General features: G+C 35.5%; 1 protein-coding gene across 1 annotated transcript; it reads left to right on the forward strand.

Moving 5' to 3' along the window:
- Positions 1–1,250: 1,250 nt before the first annotated feature.
- On the forward strand, positions 1,251–12,851 carry dgke (diacylglycerol kinase, epsilon). The gene is made up of 11 exons (XM_058778651.1): positions 1,251–2,108; positions 3,134–3,290; positions 4,326–4,445; positions 4,611–4,754; positions 5,102–5,259; positions 5,352–5,400; positions 5,578–5,691; positions 6,358–6,429; positions 8,078–8,205; positions 8,405–8,516; positions 10,300–12,851. The coding sequence occupies exons 1-11, from the start codon at positions 1,675–1,677 to the stop codon at positions 10,519–10,521; spliced, it is 1,710 nt and encodes a 569-aa protein (XP_058634634.1). The 5' UTR covers positions 1,251–1,674; the 3' UTR covers positions 10,522–12,851.
- The last annotated feature ends 77 nt before the right edge of the window (positions 12,852–12,928 follow it).

Here is a 12,928-nt window from a genome sequence, read left to right on the forward strand (position 1 = left end):
CTACAAGTGAATCACACACTTTATTTACTGGATGCATATATTTGGTTCATTTCTTGAATTTAGCAGCTTGACTATCAGTGACCGCAGAAAGAAACTTGGGTCATAATATTAGAAGTGCAAACTGTAAGAAGGTGCTCAATCATACAAGCAGTAGAAATGATAATGTTCATTGTTTTTCTAGTATAGCTAGTTGAATGATAATTGTAAGAAACCACAGATTGGGATTAGAGAGCAGCAGTTATAATAAACTCAACTGAAAAAACAAAAAAAAACAAAAAACAAAACAATGGTTAAAACCTGATCGCTGTGGTTTTATGGTTGCCAGAAATCTATTGAAAAAACAAACAAATAAATATAGCGCCAATGTTTCAGGCATTATGGAATAGCATTTTGGTGTCCTTTGTACCTTTGTTATTATAAACATGAATTGACAGTGCACATTTACCCACACAAAACACCGGGCAAAATCAAAGAAATAGACTAATAGATAGTAATATGCATTAGCATACAGCAACATAAAAGGTAACATTAAGACCTCTATAGCAAAAACAATAAGTAATAAAACTTAGTAAATATTTGGGGCATTTGGGGTAAAAAGCACCTCTGCTGTTGGGGCTAAAGGCACAATAGTTAACATGATGATAAATAGGTGGCTGACTTTTACAGTTGTTAACATGACATGGGTGTCCACCTTAGAAATAACCACAATATTTATAATGGAACCATCATCAAAATACCATATTTATTGTTACTACTGTAAAGCTATATTAAATTAGGCCTACTATAGGATCTCCTTCAATGCTTTCAGAATCTTTTTTTCTGTATTTTTAAAATGAACATTTTAACAGTATTAAAAATATATATATTTTATTTATCAAAATAAACAGAAAATAGCACAAACTTTGCTAAAGTGATTAATTTGAATAATAATTCACTTAGTTATTACTCACAACGTACTATTTGATCTCAATTATTTTTGTAAATAGGCTACGTTGTGCTTTTTTACCCCTTGTTTTTACCCCTTGTTTGGAGACATGGAGCCGACTCATACATTTATAAGATTTTTAAGATGTATTCTTTGTAACTCTTTCCTCTGTTTCATTATTATACCTCATTTATTATCTTTTCTTTCTTATGATAGGCTACATGTTTAACTGTCATCCTGTGAAGCATAAAAATCGTGCAAATGTTATGGTTCTCATTCTGTCTCACGTATTGCGCTCCTATTGGTCACTGAACATGATCCGTCATAAGCCTACGTCATCATTTCCGTTTCCGTGTATTGAACTAGATGAATCATGTAAGGTTTTTTATCGCTTTTTGTGTTATTCCAGTGGTTTCAATGCACTTTTAAAATGCGTGGATAACAAAGATGAAGACGGGAACTTTCCCTTGAAAACAAAATGTAGCTAGAACATACACGTGAATGCATTTATCTGCCGTAAGCAAGGAGGTGTTTACGATGGCTGTGCTGTAACATCAGTGTGACTCAGGTTTGGTGCATTGCTTGGCTATGCAATGATGTGCTGCTCGGATGGGGTTAGAAACAGAAGATCGTTGTGGGACGTTAAAACTTCCACACCTTGACTAATGACGATCGCAGGCAACCACTGATTATTTTCATCTGCTCTGACTTGTGCATGACAAAATTCCTGTAAAATTAGAATTGTGGCTATGGAGGAGAGTACTGAAGAGATGAGGGAAGAGTGGACCTTGCTCCTTTGGACCATGGTTGCTGTTCTGGTCCCAGTGATAATCACACTGTGGTGCAGCTTCCAGCGTCCCAAACGCAAAGTTCAGCTGAAAGATCTGTTCCGAAAGAGCAAACATGGCTGGCACTACACAGACCTGTTCAACAAGCCCACCTACTGCTGCGTGTGCTCTCAGCCCATCCTGCAGGGGGCGTTCTGTGACTGCTGCGGCATATGTGCGGATGAGGAGTGCATACAGAGGGCAGATCGCATCCTCTCATGTAAGGAGATCATGACCCAGAGTCAGACAGATGGGAGGTTTTACCATCAGTGGGTCAGGGGAAATGTGCCCCTCGCCAGCTACTGTGCCGAGTGCAAGCAGCAATGCGGGACTCAACCTAAACTCTGCGACAACAGGTATTTAATATAAACATGAACTTTCTTTCTTTTTTTCTTTCTGAATTGATATAACAGGAAAAACACAAATTATCCTCCTGATGCAAAATAGCGTAAATCAGGATCTAAAACGGTCATATATTTTGATATACTAACTTTGTACCACAATTTTGGACAAAAGTGAATAACTGAATAACTCATATTTGAGGAGAATATGAAAGGGAAACAGATAAAAGAAAAAATGATATTCATATTTCATGTTTTAATCAACTTAGGAAAAAAGAACAACTGCACTTTCACATGATCAACTTTACAGGTTTCAAAATTTAATGAACGGTTTTGTGAAAATAAATAAGAATTAATTTATGTATTGAAGAAAGAACAAGGCAAACAAAACAAAACAAGCTTCTAGCATGGGTTTGAACTTTTTAAGTTGAGAAAGAAAATACAAATACCATCTCTAACTATAAACAACAACAACAAAATATTTTGAAAAGAACTGATGCCCACTTTATAGATCCTCCATAGTTTTAACAATATTTACTGAAGTCAACATTTACAAGAAAATGTTAAAGAACAGACAAGTGTTTTTGCATCTTAACTTAAAGCAAAAAGGATAGACACTATTCAATAGCAGCAGAGAGCACACAGCCTAGAACAGAACTTTAAAGCGTCTGTTGAAATCCATTTTTGTTGAGGCTGTGGTACTTTAAAATACATCACTGACTGTTGAACAAACAGAGCAAACCAGAAGCCTGTCCTTTTCTCTTGTGTTTAATCTTTCTAAAGCATGGTTTGATTAAAGAGTCAGTGTCAAAGGTAGCGATAAACTGGTGCCAGATCCGCTTTTGCTGAGGCTCAAACCAAAAGAAGTACTAATTTAAAATTATTTGTGCCCTTTTCTTTATTAAGAATATATTATGTGCAAAATAAGAAATCTTACTATGAGTTTTATTACAGAGGGTTTGCAGTCAGTACAGCTACCAAGCTACCAGTTCCAAGTGCCCTCACTCACATTTTTTGTTTTTATTTTGAAATATATATAGGTGTGTATGGTGTCAGACCACAGTGCATGATGACTGCCTTTCTAGTCTGAATGATGATTTGTGTGATCTTGGAGAGTTCCGTTCTGTTATCATACCTCCGTATTACCTCTATCAAGTCAACAAACTCCGCCGAAGGCACCCTGATGAGTACAGCAAGGTGAGGATCCATCCACAAACACAAACACAGACAACATTTTTTTCTTTTAAGCAGGGCACAGAGGTTATTGGTCCAAAAACAGCTGCTTCTTTTTTTTTAAACCAAGCTGCCAAAGTGACTAGTTTTCTACTTTTTTTTTTTTGTCTTAAAGGAGACGTTCCTGTTTTAAACCAGAGGTACAAAATGCCTGTTTATTTATACTAATTTATTTATATTAATTTTTTTATAATAATCTCTAGTGCTAGTTTAAATGTAGTGTACATTTTTCCAACGTGTACAGCTAGCCAAAATTATGAGACCTTTATGAATATTTTTAGTAGAGAACATTAAGTATGAAACATTAAGTATGTCCCATTTTACATACTTTTACACTATTGTGTAAGTGTAAGTTCCTGGCTGATGTACATGTTCATTGTGATTGTTTTTACGTATATGATATACACTAGTAGTAACCTGTTGAGAATAATTGACAGAACTTTAAAGGAGAAATAATTTTGTGTAGTTTTTCTTTTTCAAATGTAATTTTGGCATTTATAAATGTCGTTTTTATTGTTGACACAAACACATAATAATCAAACCAGAACATTTATAGGTATACAAAATGATTAACCATTAATCAAAATGCAATGTAATTAATGACGGTCAGATGTATTGCTTTGTATATGTAAAAGTGTTTTAGACTGACATCTTTGACTTTTTCAACATCTTGTGTATGAAAAAATGCAACTTGCATCTTGAGTCACTGCATTATTTCCATTCTTTAATGCAGTATTTGTGTTTTTAAATAAAAAAAAAAGTGACAAAGGCTTTTATTTGAAATTAGCAGTATTTATAGATCAAACAAATATATAAATTAAAAGATGCATAAACATTTGAAAAAACACAGCTGTGAATAAATTACAAACAAAAGAGTTTTGAAATGTTGCAAAATGTGCAAAATAGATCAATGCTTGCACAGTCGACTAAATGAATATAATGAAAATAACCTGACCAATTGTTTAATCGTTAATTTTTTATTCTTTTTTTTGCATGCAGCTTGCTGCAGGCTGTGGGAGTGGCTGGACTCCAGTTCTGATCTTGGCAAACACAAGAAGTGGCAACAACATGGGGGAAGTTTTGCTGGGAGAATTTCGTACCCTCCTGAACCCCGTGCAGGTGTCATTTGGCTCTGTGCTTACATTCACATAATCAGCCAGTCTCTCTCTGTTTCCATGCACTCTTGGCTCTTTTTATTTTGTTTGAAAGATAAATCACATTCTTCCTACTATCTAATGGTTAAAACAAGAAGTTCAGTTATTTCATTTTTTTTCTTTCTTTCAGGTGTTTGATCTCTCTGAGCTGCCTCCCTCTAAAGCCCTGCAGCTGTGTACTCTTCTGCCCCCAGGCAGCGTGCGTGTTTTAGTGTGCGGGGGAGATGGCACAGTAGGCTGGGTTCTGGATGCCATTGATACCATGAAGCTGAAGGTGAGAGCTGTAGCTGAATAGTTGAGTGGACTTGAAAGTGTAATACATTATATTAAAGTCAGTTGTTGTGGATGTAAACCAAGCTTTTCCCCCCATCTTGAGTCACTGCATTATTGCCATTCTTTAATGCAGCATTTGTGTTTTTAAATAAAAAAAGTGACAAAGGCTTTTATTTGAAATGACAGAGAGAGACTCATGTACAGTATGTGGCCTAGCTAGTAGGATCTGTAATATCATTGTGATGCTTATATTCACATTTGTGGTGTTATTTCATTAAAATTTGTCATTTGTTGTTTCTTGGGTTATTAAAATATTGTCTGTGTTTGTCTCTCTCTCATTCTGTAAAGGGTCAGGATCAGTTTATCCCTCTTGTGACTATCCTGCCGTTGGGCACAGGCAATGATTTATCAAACTCTTTAGGATTGGGAGCAGGATATGCTGGAGAGATTCCAGTAGAACAGGTGCTCAGGAATGTTCTAGAGGCTGAGGTAGTCAAAATGGACAGGTAAGACCCTGGCTGTGCTGTAAAGTCTTTGAATTATGAGGAATGGCTTTTGTCATTCGATTTATTTTGTATTTCTGCTGTTAATGTGTTAGGTGGAAAGTTCAAGTTGTCTCCAAAGGAAACTATTTTCGTAAGCCAAAGGTCAGTACATACAATATATGATCAACCAGCAGGAAGATGTGCCCCAGAATGCAAATGAAATGATTTGTTTGCTAAGCAAATTTTAACATGACCAATTTATTAGTATAAAATCCTATGAAACAGTATTTGTTAAATCAGTCGTGGCACATTTAATTCATTAAGTTGTTTTCTTGCCAGGTGTTGTCCATGAATAATTATTTCTCAGTGGGTCCTGATGCTCTCATGGCACTGAACTTCCATGCGCACAGAGAGAAAACGCCCTCCTTTTTCTCCAGCCGAATCATCAATAAGGTCTTAGGCGTTTCCTGTCCATCTTTTCATTTTTTATTTCAGGGGATTAAATCGAAAAAGCATCTAACATTGTTCATTGTGGAATAAACCGCATATTTCAATGTAAAAACATTTATATCTGTAAAGCCATCTAATTTCCTTTTACTTGTTTCAAAATAATTTCTTAAGTGTAAAGGCTGTATATAACTGAGAAAATGTCATGACTCTGAAGTTGATTTATACATCCACAATTATAAAAAAAGGACCCTTTTTATATGAAATGTCTATAACTCCTATGTACTAGCTTTTAAATTAATCATTTGATACAATGCACTTATTGTGTACATAAATGTACACCTTTTATTTAAAAAAATTACATCTTTAATTCATTTCGTTAGATGCATCTATACCATACCCCTGCCCCTTAACCCACCCTTAAACCTAACCATACCACACTAAACCTGCCCCTAATCTTAACTGTCTCACCTCAGTAGCAGCTAAAGTGTTTTGCAATAAAACATGAATGCAGTAAGTTCACTGTACCTATAAAAACTTATCTGTCTACTACTAATAGGACTATTAGACAACTTTTCCTGTTTAAACACACTGCTAGGTTCCCCTTTTCATTAAAAACAAGTGTTTTGTAAATTCATGGCTGATAGTGCTGACAATTGTCTTTTCTCACAGGCAGTGTACTTCCTCTATGGTACCAAAGATTGTTTAGTGCAAGAATGTAAAGATCTGGATAAGAGGATTGAGGTAAACATTTCACATTGCTTACTGAGACAAGTGATTCAAGGGCATAGTGTTTTCTAATTGTTTCCTTTGTTGTTGTTGGCGTCATATGATTAGTGTGTTCTCTGGAAGCCTTAGCCTTGACATGAACTTCCTGCTTCATTGCTGTGTTGTCTGTTATGATATAATGATGAAATACTAAAGCCTGGAATACACTACATGACTTTTAAAATCGCAAAACAAATTTTAAAACGCATCCATAGAGGAAAACTGGCCATCATACACTAAACGCCTGAGGATCAATGGATGGAATCGTAGTCTGAAGCTAAACAATCGGAGTCAGTGATCATCAATAATTTTGATGAATGATCAGTGATTTTCAATGAAATCTGTGAACTCAAATCTATGGACTGGCTCTGACTTTCGACAACTAGCATCAACTTGTTTGGACTGTAAATCAGGGGAAAATTGGGGCAATTGTGTAGTGTATTCTAGCCTTAAGAATCTATTGCTGCATCCCAATTCACATACTATCCATCCTAAATAGTATCCCAAAGGTACCCAGATGGTTTACTATTTCTGGTGGAAATTTAAAGTCCAGATCCGTGCACACAGCTAATACTGCCCACAACCCATGGCGTGTTGGATGAGGAATAGATTAGAATTACAAAAGTGAATTAAAAGTGTTAAAAAAACTACAGACATGGCGGATATGTGAGGCCGATGGACATGTAGAGTAAGGTGAAAAAATATTTATTTAATGCTATCCGCGTTATATTCCATCTGCAACAACATTGAGATCTTTTATACAGATACAGTCATTCATTTTTAAATGCAGTATTATGCAGTAGAGCTGAAAGATCATTTCTCTCCAATACCATTGGAAATTAAATTAAACGAAATGTGCGTGGTTAACTGTGAGAAGATGATTGACAGGGCAGTTTAAATGATGACAGGACGCACATAACTAAGCAACAGAGCACTCTGTTAATTAGACATAATTATGATGAAGTAGTATGTCCCAAAGCTTGCCTACTATTGTGTTACACACTCAAAAGTATGTACCTTTTCTTCAAAAAAAAAAAAAGTACATGCTTTTAGGGCATAGTATAAGGAGGCGAATAGGAACACAGCATATCTCTAATCTTCAAGCAACAGCTCTGTATTGTTACTTTTGGTGACTGATTCCTGATGCTTTTGTGAGAACAGGTTTTACAGGTTTTTTAACTTTTTTCTGAACCGTGAGCAGCACCAAATGGAATTGCGAACATGATTACTTTTTTTAAACAGGTTTCCCAAATATTGCCTTGTCTACCATTGTTCATACAAACAATTAGACCATGTTAGACCAAATGCTATGTGACAGAATCTGACATCAGCAGACCCAACAATGTTGAAAGCCCTGCAGTGTTTCAAATTTTTTGTGCATAAACCTGAAATGGGAGGAAGTATTTTAATGCTATGAAGCTTAACACAAAATGCAGTTTTTGAGATTGTCACCTGCATCAATGTGCTGTAACCGCTATACCACAATTCTGACCAAAAGTGTATTTTTAAGCATAAACTATAGAAAAATCCTGTTTCTAATAGATATGAGTTCCTCTTTTTCGCCACACATATGCTGCATTATTATAGTTTTAATGCTCGATAATGCTTAATTGTGCTTCTTTAGCTGGAGCTGGATGGAGAACAAGTGACTTTGCCCAGTCTGGAGGGGATAATAGTGTGCAATATCGGCTACTGGGGCGGTGGCTGTAGACTGTGGGAGGGAATGGGAGATGAACCCTATCCTCCAACACGGTGAGAATCCAAATACCGCTCTACTATATGCTTTATATACTCTACTGTACTATACTCTAATATACAGGCTTGACCTTGTCAAGATTAGGTTCAAATTATATAAAACTTCAGTCCTATAGATCTGGATCAGAGTAGAAGGACCTTTGCAAATATTGCATGTTTAATTAGTATTTTCTTTATGTCCTTTTTCTTTCTTTAGTGTTGATGATGGTTTATTAGAGGTGGTGGGAGTGTATGGCTCATTCCACTGTGCACAGATTCAGGTGAAACTGGCCAATCCTGTGAGGCTGGGACAGGCACATACAGTACGGGTAAGACATACAAATGTTCTTTATTCATACAGCTTAAATGGTGCTTAAGTGTGAGTCATGGTTTAGCTCCATGGCGCTCAAAAACACTACAACGTCTCCACTTTAGGGTGTGTCTATAGTAACTTTGTTTAATCTGCTTTTCAGTACACAGTCAATATAATCATATATATGTCAATTTAATTAACTTGTGAAGTGTAATCACAGCGAAAGTGTCAAAACTACAATATATGTAATAACTACAAAGCATCCAATGTGTAAACAATATGATTTACGCACAAAATCCAGCAGACACTCCAGCACAATCTATATATTTTTAAATTTTCAAGACAGATGCTGCTCATTTGCATAGTTTTGTACACTCTTGGATGCTCAGTGTTTTCACAAGCCAACACGTGAGCTTCCATAGAAATGAATTGAAAATGCCAGACAAACTAAACTAAACTATACTTTAACATGCCTATCCCCTTGCAATGACGTCCCTTCCTTTTGACATGTCTACAGTGTCAGGTCTAGGCAATAAGGTTGTCCAATAGCCAGTCAAGTCTCAATGCTGTCCCTTCAGCAACCTGTCACTCATATGAAGTGACACCAGTAATTAGCAAGCAACAGAAATCTGACTATCCAATGGATTTCTGAAAGACAAATTCAAGTCCCTCCCATTATTTTCTTATTCAAGAAGCACTTTCACTTGGATCACAATTGGGAAAAGACGCTAACTTTAATGCCTGTTTAATGTTCCCTCCTGGTGGAATGACCTGCCCAACTCAATCTGAGCAGCTGAGTCATTAGCCATCTTCAAGAATCGACTAAAAACACATCTATTCCATCTTTATTTGACCCTCTAACTCTAGCACTCTCTATTCTAATTCTATTCTTTAAAAAATCAAAAAAACACGCCCCTTTTAGACTTGCACTCTATTAATTTACTAACTGCTTGTTTTCTTTAAAAAACAAAACTAACAATAGCTTCTCTATTCTTTTTGTATTTGTTTTCTTTTTATTTATTATACAGTCAACAAAAAAAAAGGCCTCTAACACTAGCTTGTTTTATTCTTTTTCGATTCTATCTGTTTTCTTTTTTTTTTATTATATAATAAAAAAACAACAACCTGGCTACGTGTACTGAATTAGGCTAACTGAGACTTATCGCACATGCATATCATTGCTCTTTTGTTGATTTTGATTGCTTCCATTGTCCTCATTTGTAAGGCACTTTGGATAAAAGCGTCTGCTAAATGATTAAATGTAATGTAATGCAATCTAATGCTGTGCAGACCTCTCTGCTGAATAATAGCAATCCACAAATCGGTGTTGGCGATATTAGATGAGAACAAATCTTGGAACTGAATTGAGCTGGATGATGACTCATTTGTCTTCTGTAGAGTTGCTTTATAGCCTTAATTTTTCAAGATTGATGAATTTTGCAACATGTTGTGTTTGCAGCATGTTATTGAACAGGATTGAATCAACATTGAACTGACTTGAGCTGAATAACGACACTGTTGCCTTCTTTAATTTGATAAATTTTACAATATAAACATTCTTATTGAACTGGAACCAACACTAAACTGAATTGAGCTGATTAATGACTATTAATTAAATAACTATTAATTATATCTACTTTAAAGCAGAATTGGATATTTTTCACGTTTGAAGAAGTTTCCATCACTGATTCTGTTATTTTCCTATTTAATACTGCAAAGCTGCTTTGAAATGATATGTATTTCATAATGCACTATATGAATAAAGGTGACTCTTTAGCCTTTGCTTTTTCTTGTGGTAGCTGGTGTTGAAGAGTTCTCGGATGCCAATGCAGGTGGATGGAGAGCCGTGGGCGCAAGGTCCATGCACCATCACCATTACCCATAAGACCCAGGCTCTCATGCTGTACCACAGTGCAGAACACACAGATGATGATGACTCCAGCGCCTCGGAGGCCGAAGAACCCTCAGCCGATCACATTGACACAGCTAGCAACACACAGGAAACTGTGACAGTGTCTTAGTAAGGCTGTAATCATTCTGTCTGTGCTATTTCCACCCCAGAAGGTAGCACAGCATGAAAGGAAGACACCCTGATGTGATAAATGTCTGACGTCATAAATGTAAATGTACATAACGTGCATGTGCTGTTCTAATAATAACATCTGCAGTTATTTCTGGGAGTTTAAGAGCCCCTTTTTCTCTCAAGCACAGCTCCTGCAGTTCCCAAACTGTCCACAAGATGTCTATCTCTGTAGAAACATAGGTTTCTAGATTTGTGTGCATACAGTCCTTTTTTTTTTCTCCCAGGGAGTGTTACCCGGAAGCTCTGAGAAGTGGCTCAGGTTTTAGATAATTAGTCCACAATGGAATCATATTTAGCTGTAAGCAGAGCTCAGGCAATCATAAAAAAGAAAATTCAGTCCAGTGGAGAATGTTACTAACAAAGCTGCTTGGACACAAATGTTTTGCACTGATCTTGAGTGCCATAGGTCTGTGAGAATACAGCTCGCTGCAGAAATCTTGCATTTGAGTTGTATATGTCGATGAAGCTGTGCAATAATTTTGTTTAGGTCTTTGTTTTGTTACTCCTTTTGTGAAACACCTTTGCATCGCTTGAATCTAGAGTAGATTGTGAATGGGCATGCCATTGATATCTTATTATTTTGCAACTATTCCACGTGTGTTATTGGTTTAGTTTATGAAATGGCAGTAAAATGTTTCAGAGCACTGGATTAAGATAACGTTATTTATTTCGTTTTTTGCATACGCTGATTATCAAGCACTTTTATTGTTTTATTCATTGTCTCCACATTTCCATAGAGATTTATGTTTTTTATGCATCCTGCTTAAGTAAATTTGACTTTGCCTAGAATATAACCACCCTAATAGGGTTTCTGAGTATTTTCTTTAGTCCCACTCTTCCAAATCTTTCTGATTTCAGTGCAGTTTTAGCATAAGAACAGTAATGGTCTTGAAAAACTAAGACAGCTTTTGGAGTGGTAGTATGTAATGTCACAAGTTTCATATAATTTTATCTACATCTGTGGCTTTCCTAATGGTAACTCTCCCTGAACTAGCGTCACCTCTCTTTGCAGGAGTTAGGCATATTATCCATTAAAACCTTTTTTGCTGATGTAATGTATTTGAGAAGTTTATAATTTGATTTAGTTAATTTCATGTTCAGAGTGATTTTACAGAAACAATTTTATAGATTGTTAAAGAGAACTGTTATCTAGATGGCAGCCATTTATCATAATTTTGAAGGAGATTTTGATATATATATATTTTTTTTTTTTTTTTTTTGGAAGCTAAAAGGTTTACAAGAGTCTTACCAAAAGTATATAATTTTTTTCTCAAAGACTGAATATTTTCCCTTTAAATGATCTGTATCAGTTGTACATCCAAATGTAGACGGCTGTATTAGTTTGATTTAAAAAGTTTAGAATGCTTCTATACCTTGAGAGAGGATAAAATCAAAATTGTGATGTTTTTTGATTAGTGTCATTAAAACTTACTTTTTCGAATATGTTTGTGTATAAATACTGAAGCAGTAGTTGTGATGAAAACATTTTTTCTTTACAACTGTAATTGCACTTTTTTTTTCTATTTACATATGCTCTAAACGTGTCAAAGGGGTTTTAAACATGACTGTTATTCTCCTTGGGAATACTGATAGTTTATCATTTTAAATGTTTGTGAGTGTTAGATGAAATGGGATTCTCTGTATTGAATACTGAAGGTTAAAATATTTTGCACTGACCTCTGTACGCTAGAAACATGACACGAGGATAACACCCATGGCTTCGACTTGTTTTTCAAACTCGAATGAAGCCTAGTTTTTATTTGACAGTTGCCGCTCCTGGCATTGTTTAATGTGTAACTAGGCTTGTTTGTATACCCAGATAACATTATTACAAGTTGGAGACGATTGAGCCAAACATTTCATTAAGTTAGAACATAAAAGAATTCCTTGGTCAAAAATTTGGTTAATTTTTTTTTTATTGTTCAGCACTGAAAACAATGTGAGCTGCACAAATGAACAATCACCATTACAGGAGCAGGATTAAGTCATCCCATAACAATTTCACAAATGTGATCAATACAATGGAAGATGAGAGAGAAAGAACAATGAATCTAGATGATGTTATATTTATTCTTATATGAGACTTGGTCATGTAATGCCTTTATTGGCATCATTCTGATATTTTATTTTCTGTATATTTTGCTCCCCAACAATGTACAATATTTTCATTTACATTTTTTAAATAATCAGTTACTCTGATGATACTTGATGTATCAACCAAAGTTGTAATATTGCATAAAGCAAACAATAAATGCCTACTAAACTTTTCTTTTCACTGTTAACATTTAACACACTTTTAACACTTGTTGGTTTGACAGAATTGCACATGCTTAAAAATGGACTGG

Source organism: Onychostoma macrolepis, chromosome 06 (genome assembly GCF_012432095.1).
Source record: "Onychostoma macrolepis isolate SWU-2019 chromosome 06, ASM1243209v1, whole genome shotgun sequence".
NCBI classification, from domain to species: domain Eukaryota; kingdom Metazoa; phylum Chordata; class Actinopteri; order Cypriniformes; family Cyprinidae; genus Onychostoma; species Onychostoma macrolepis.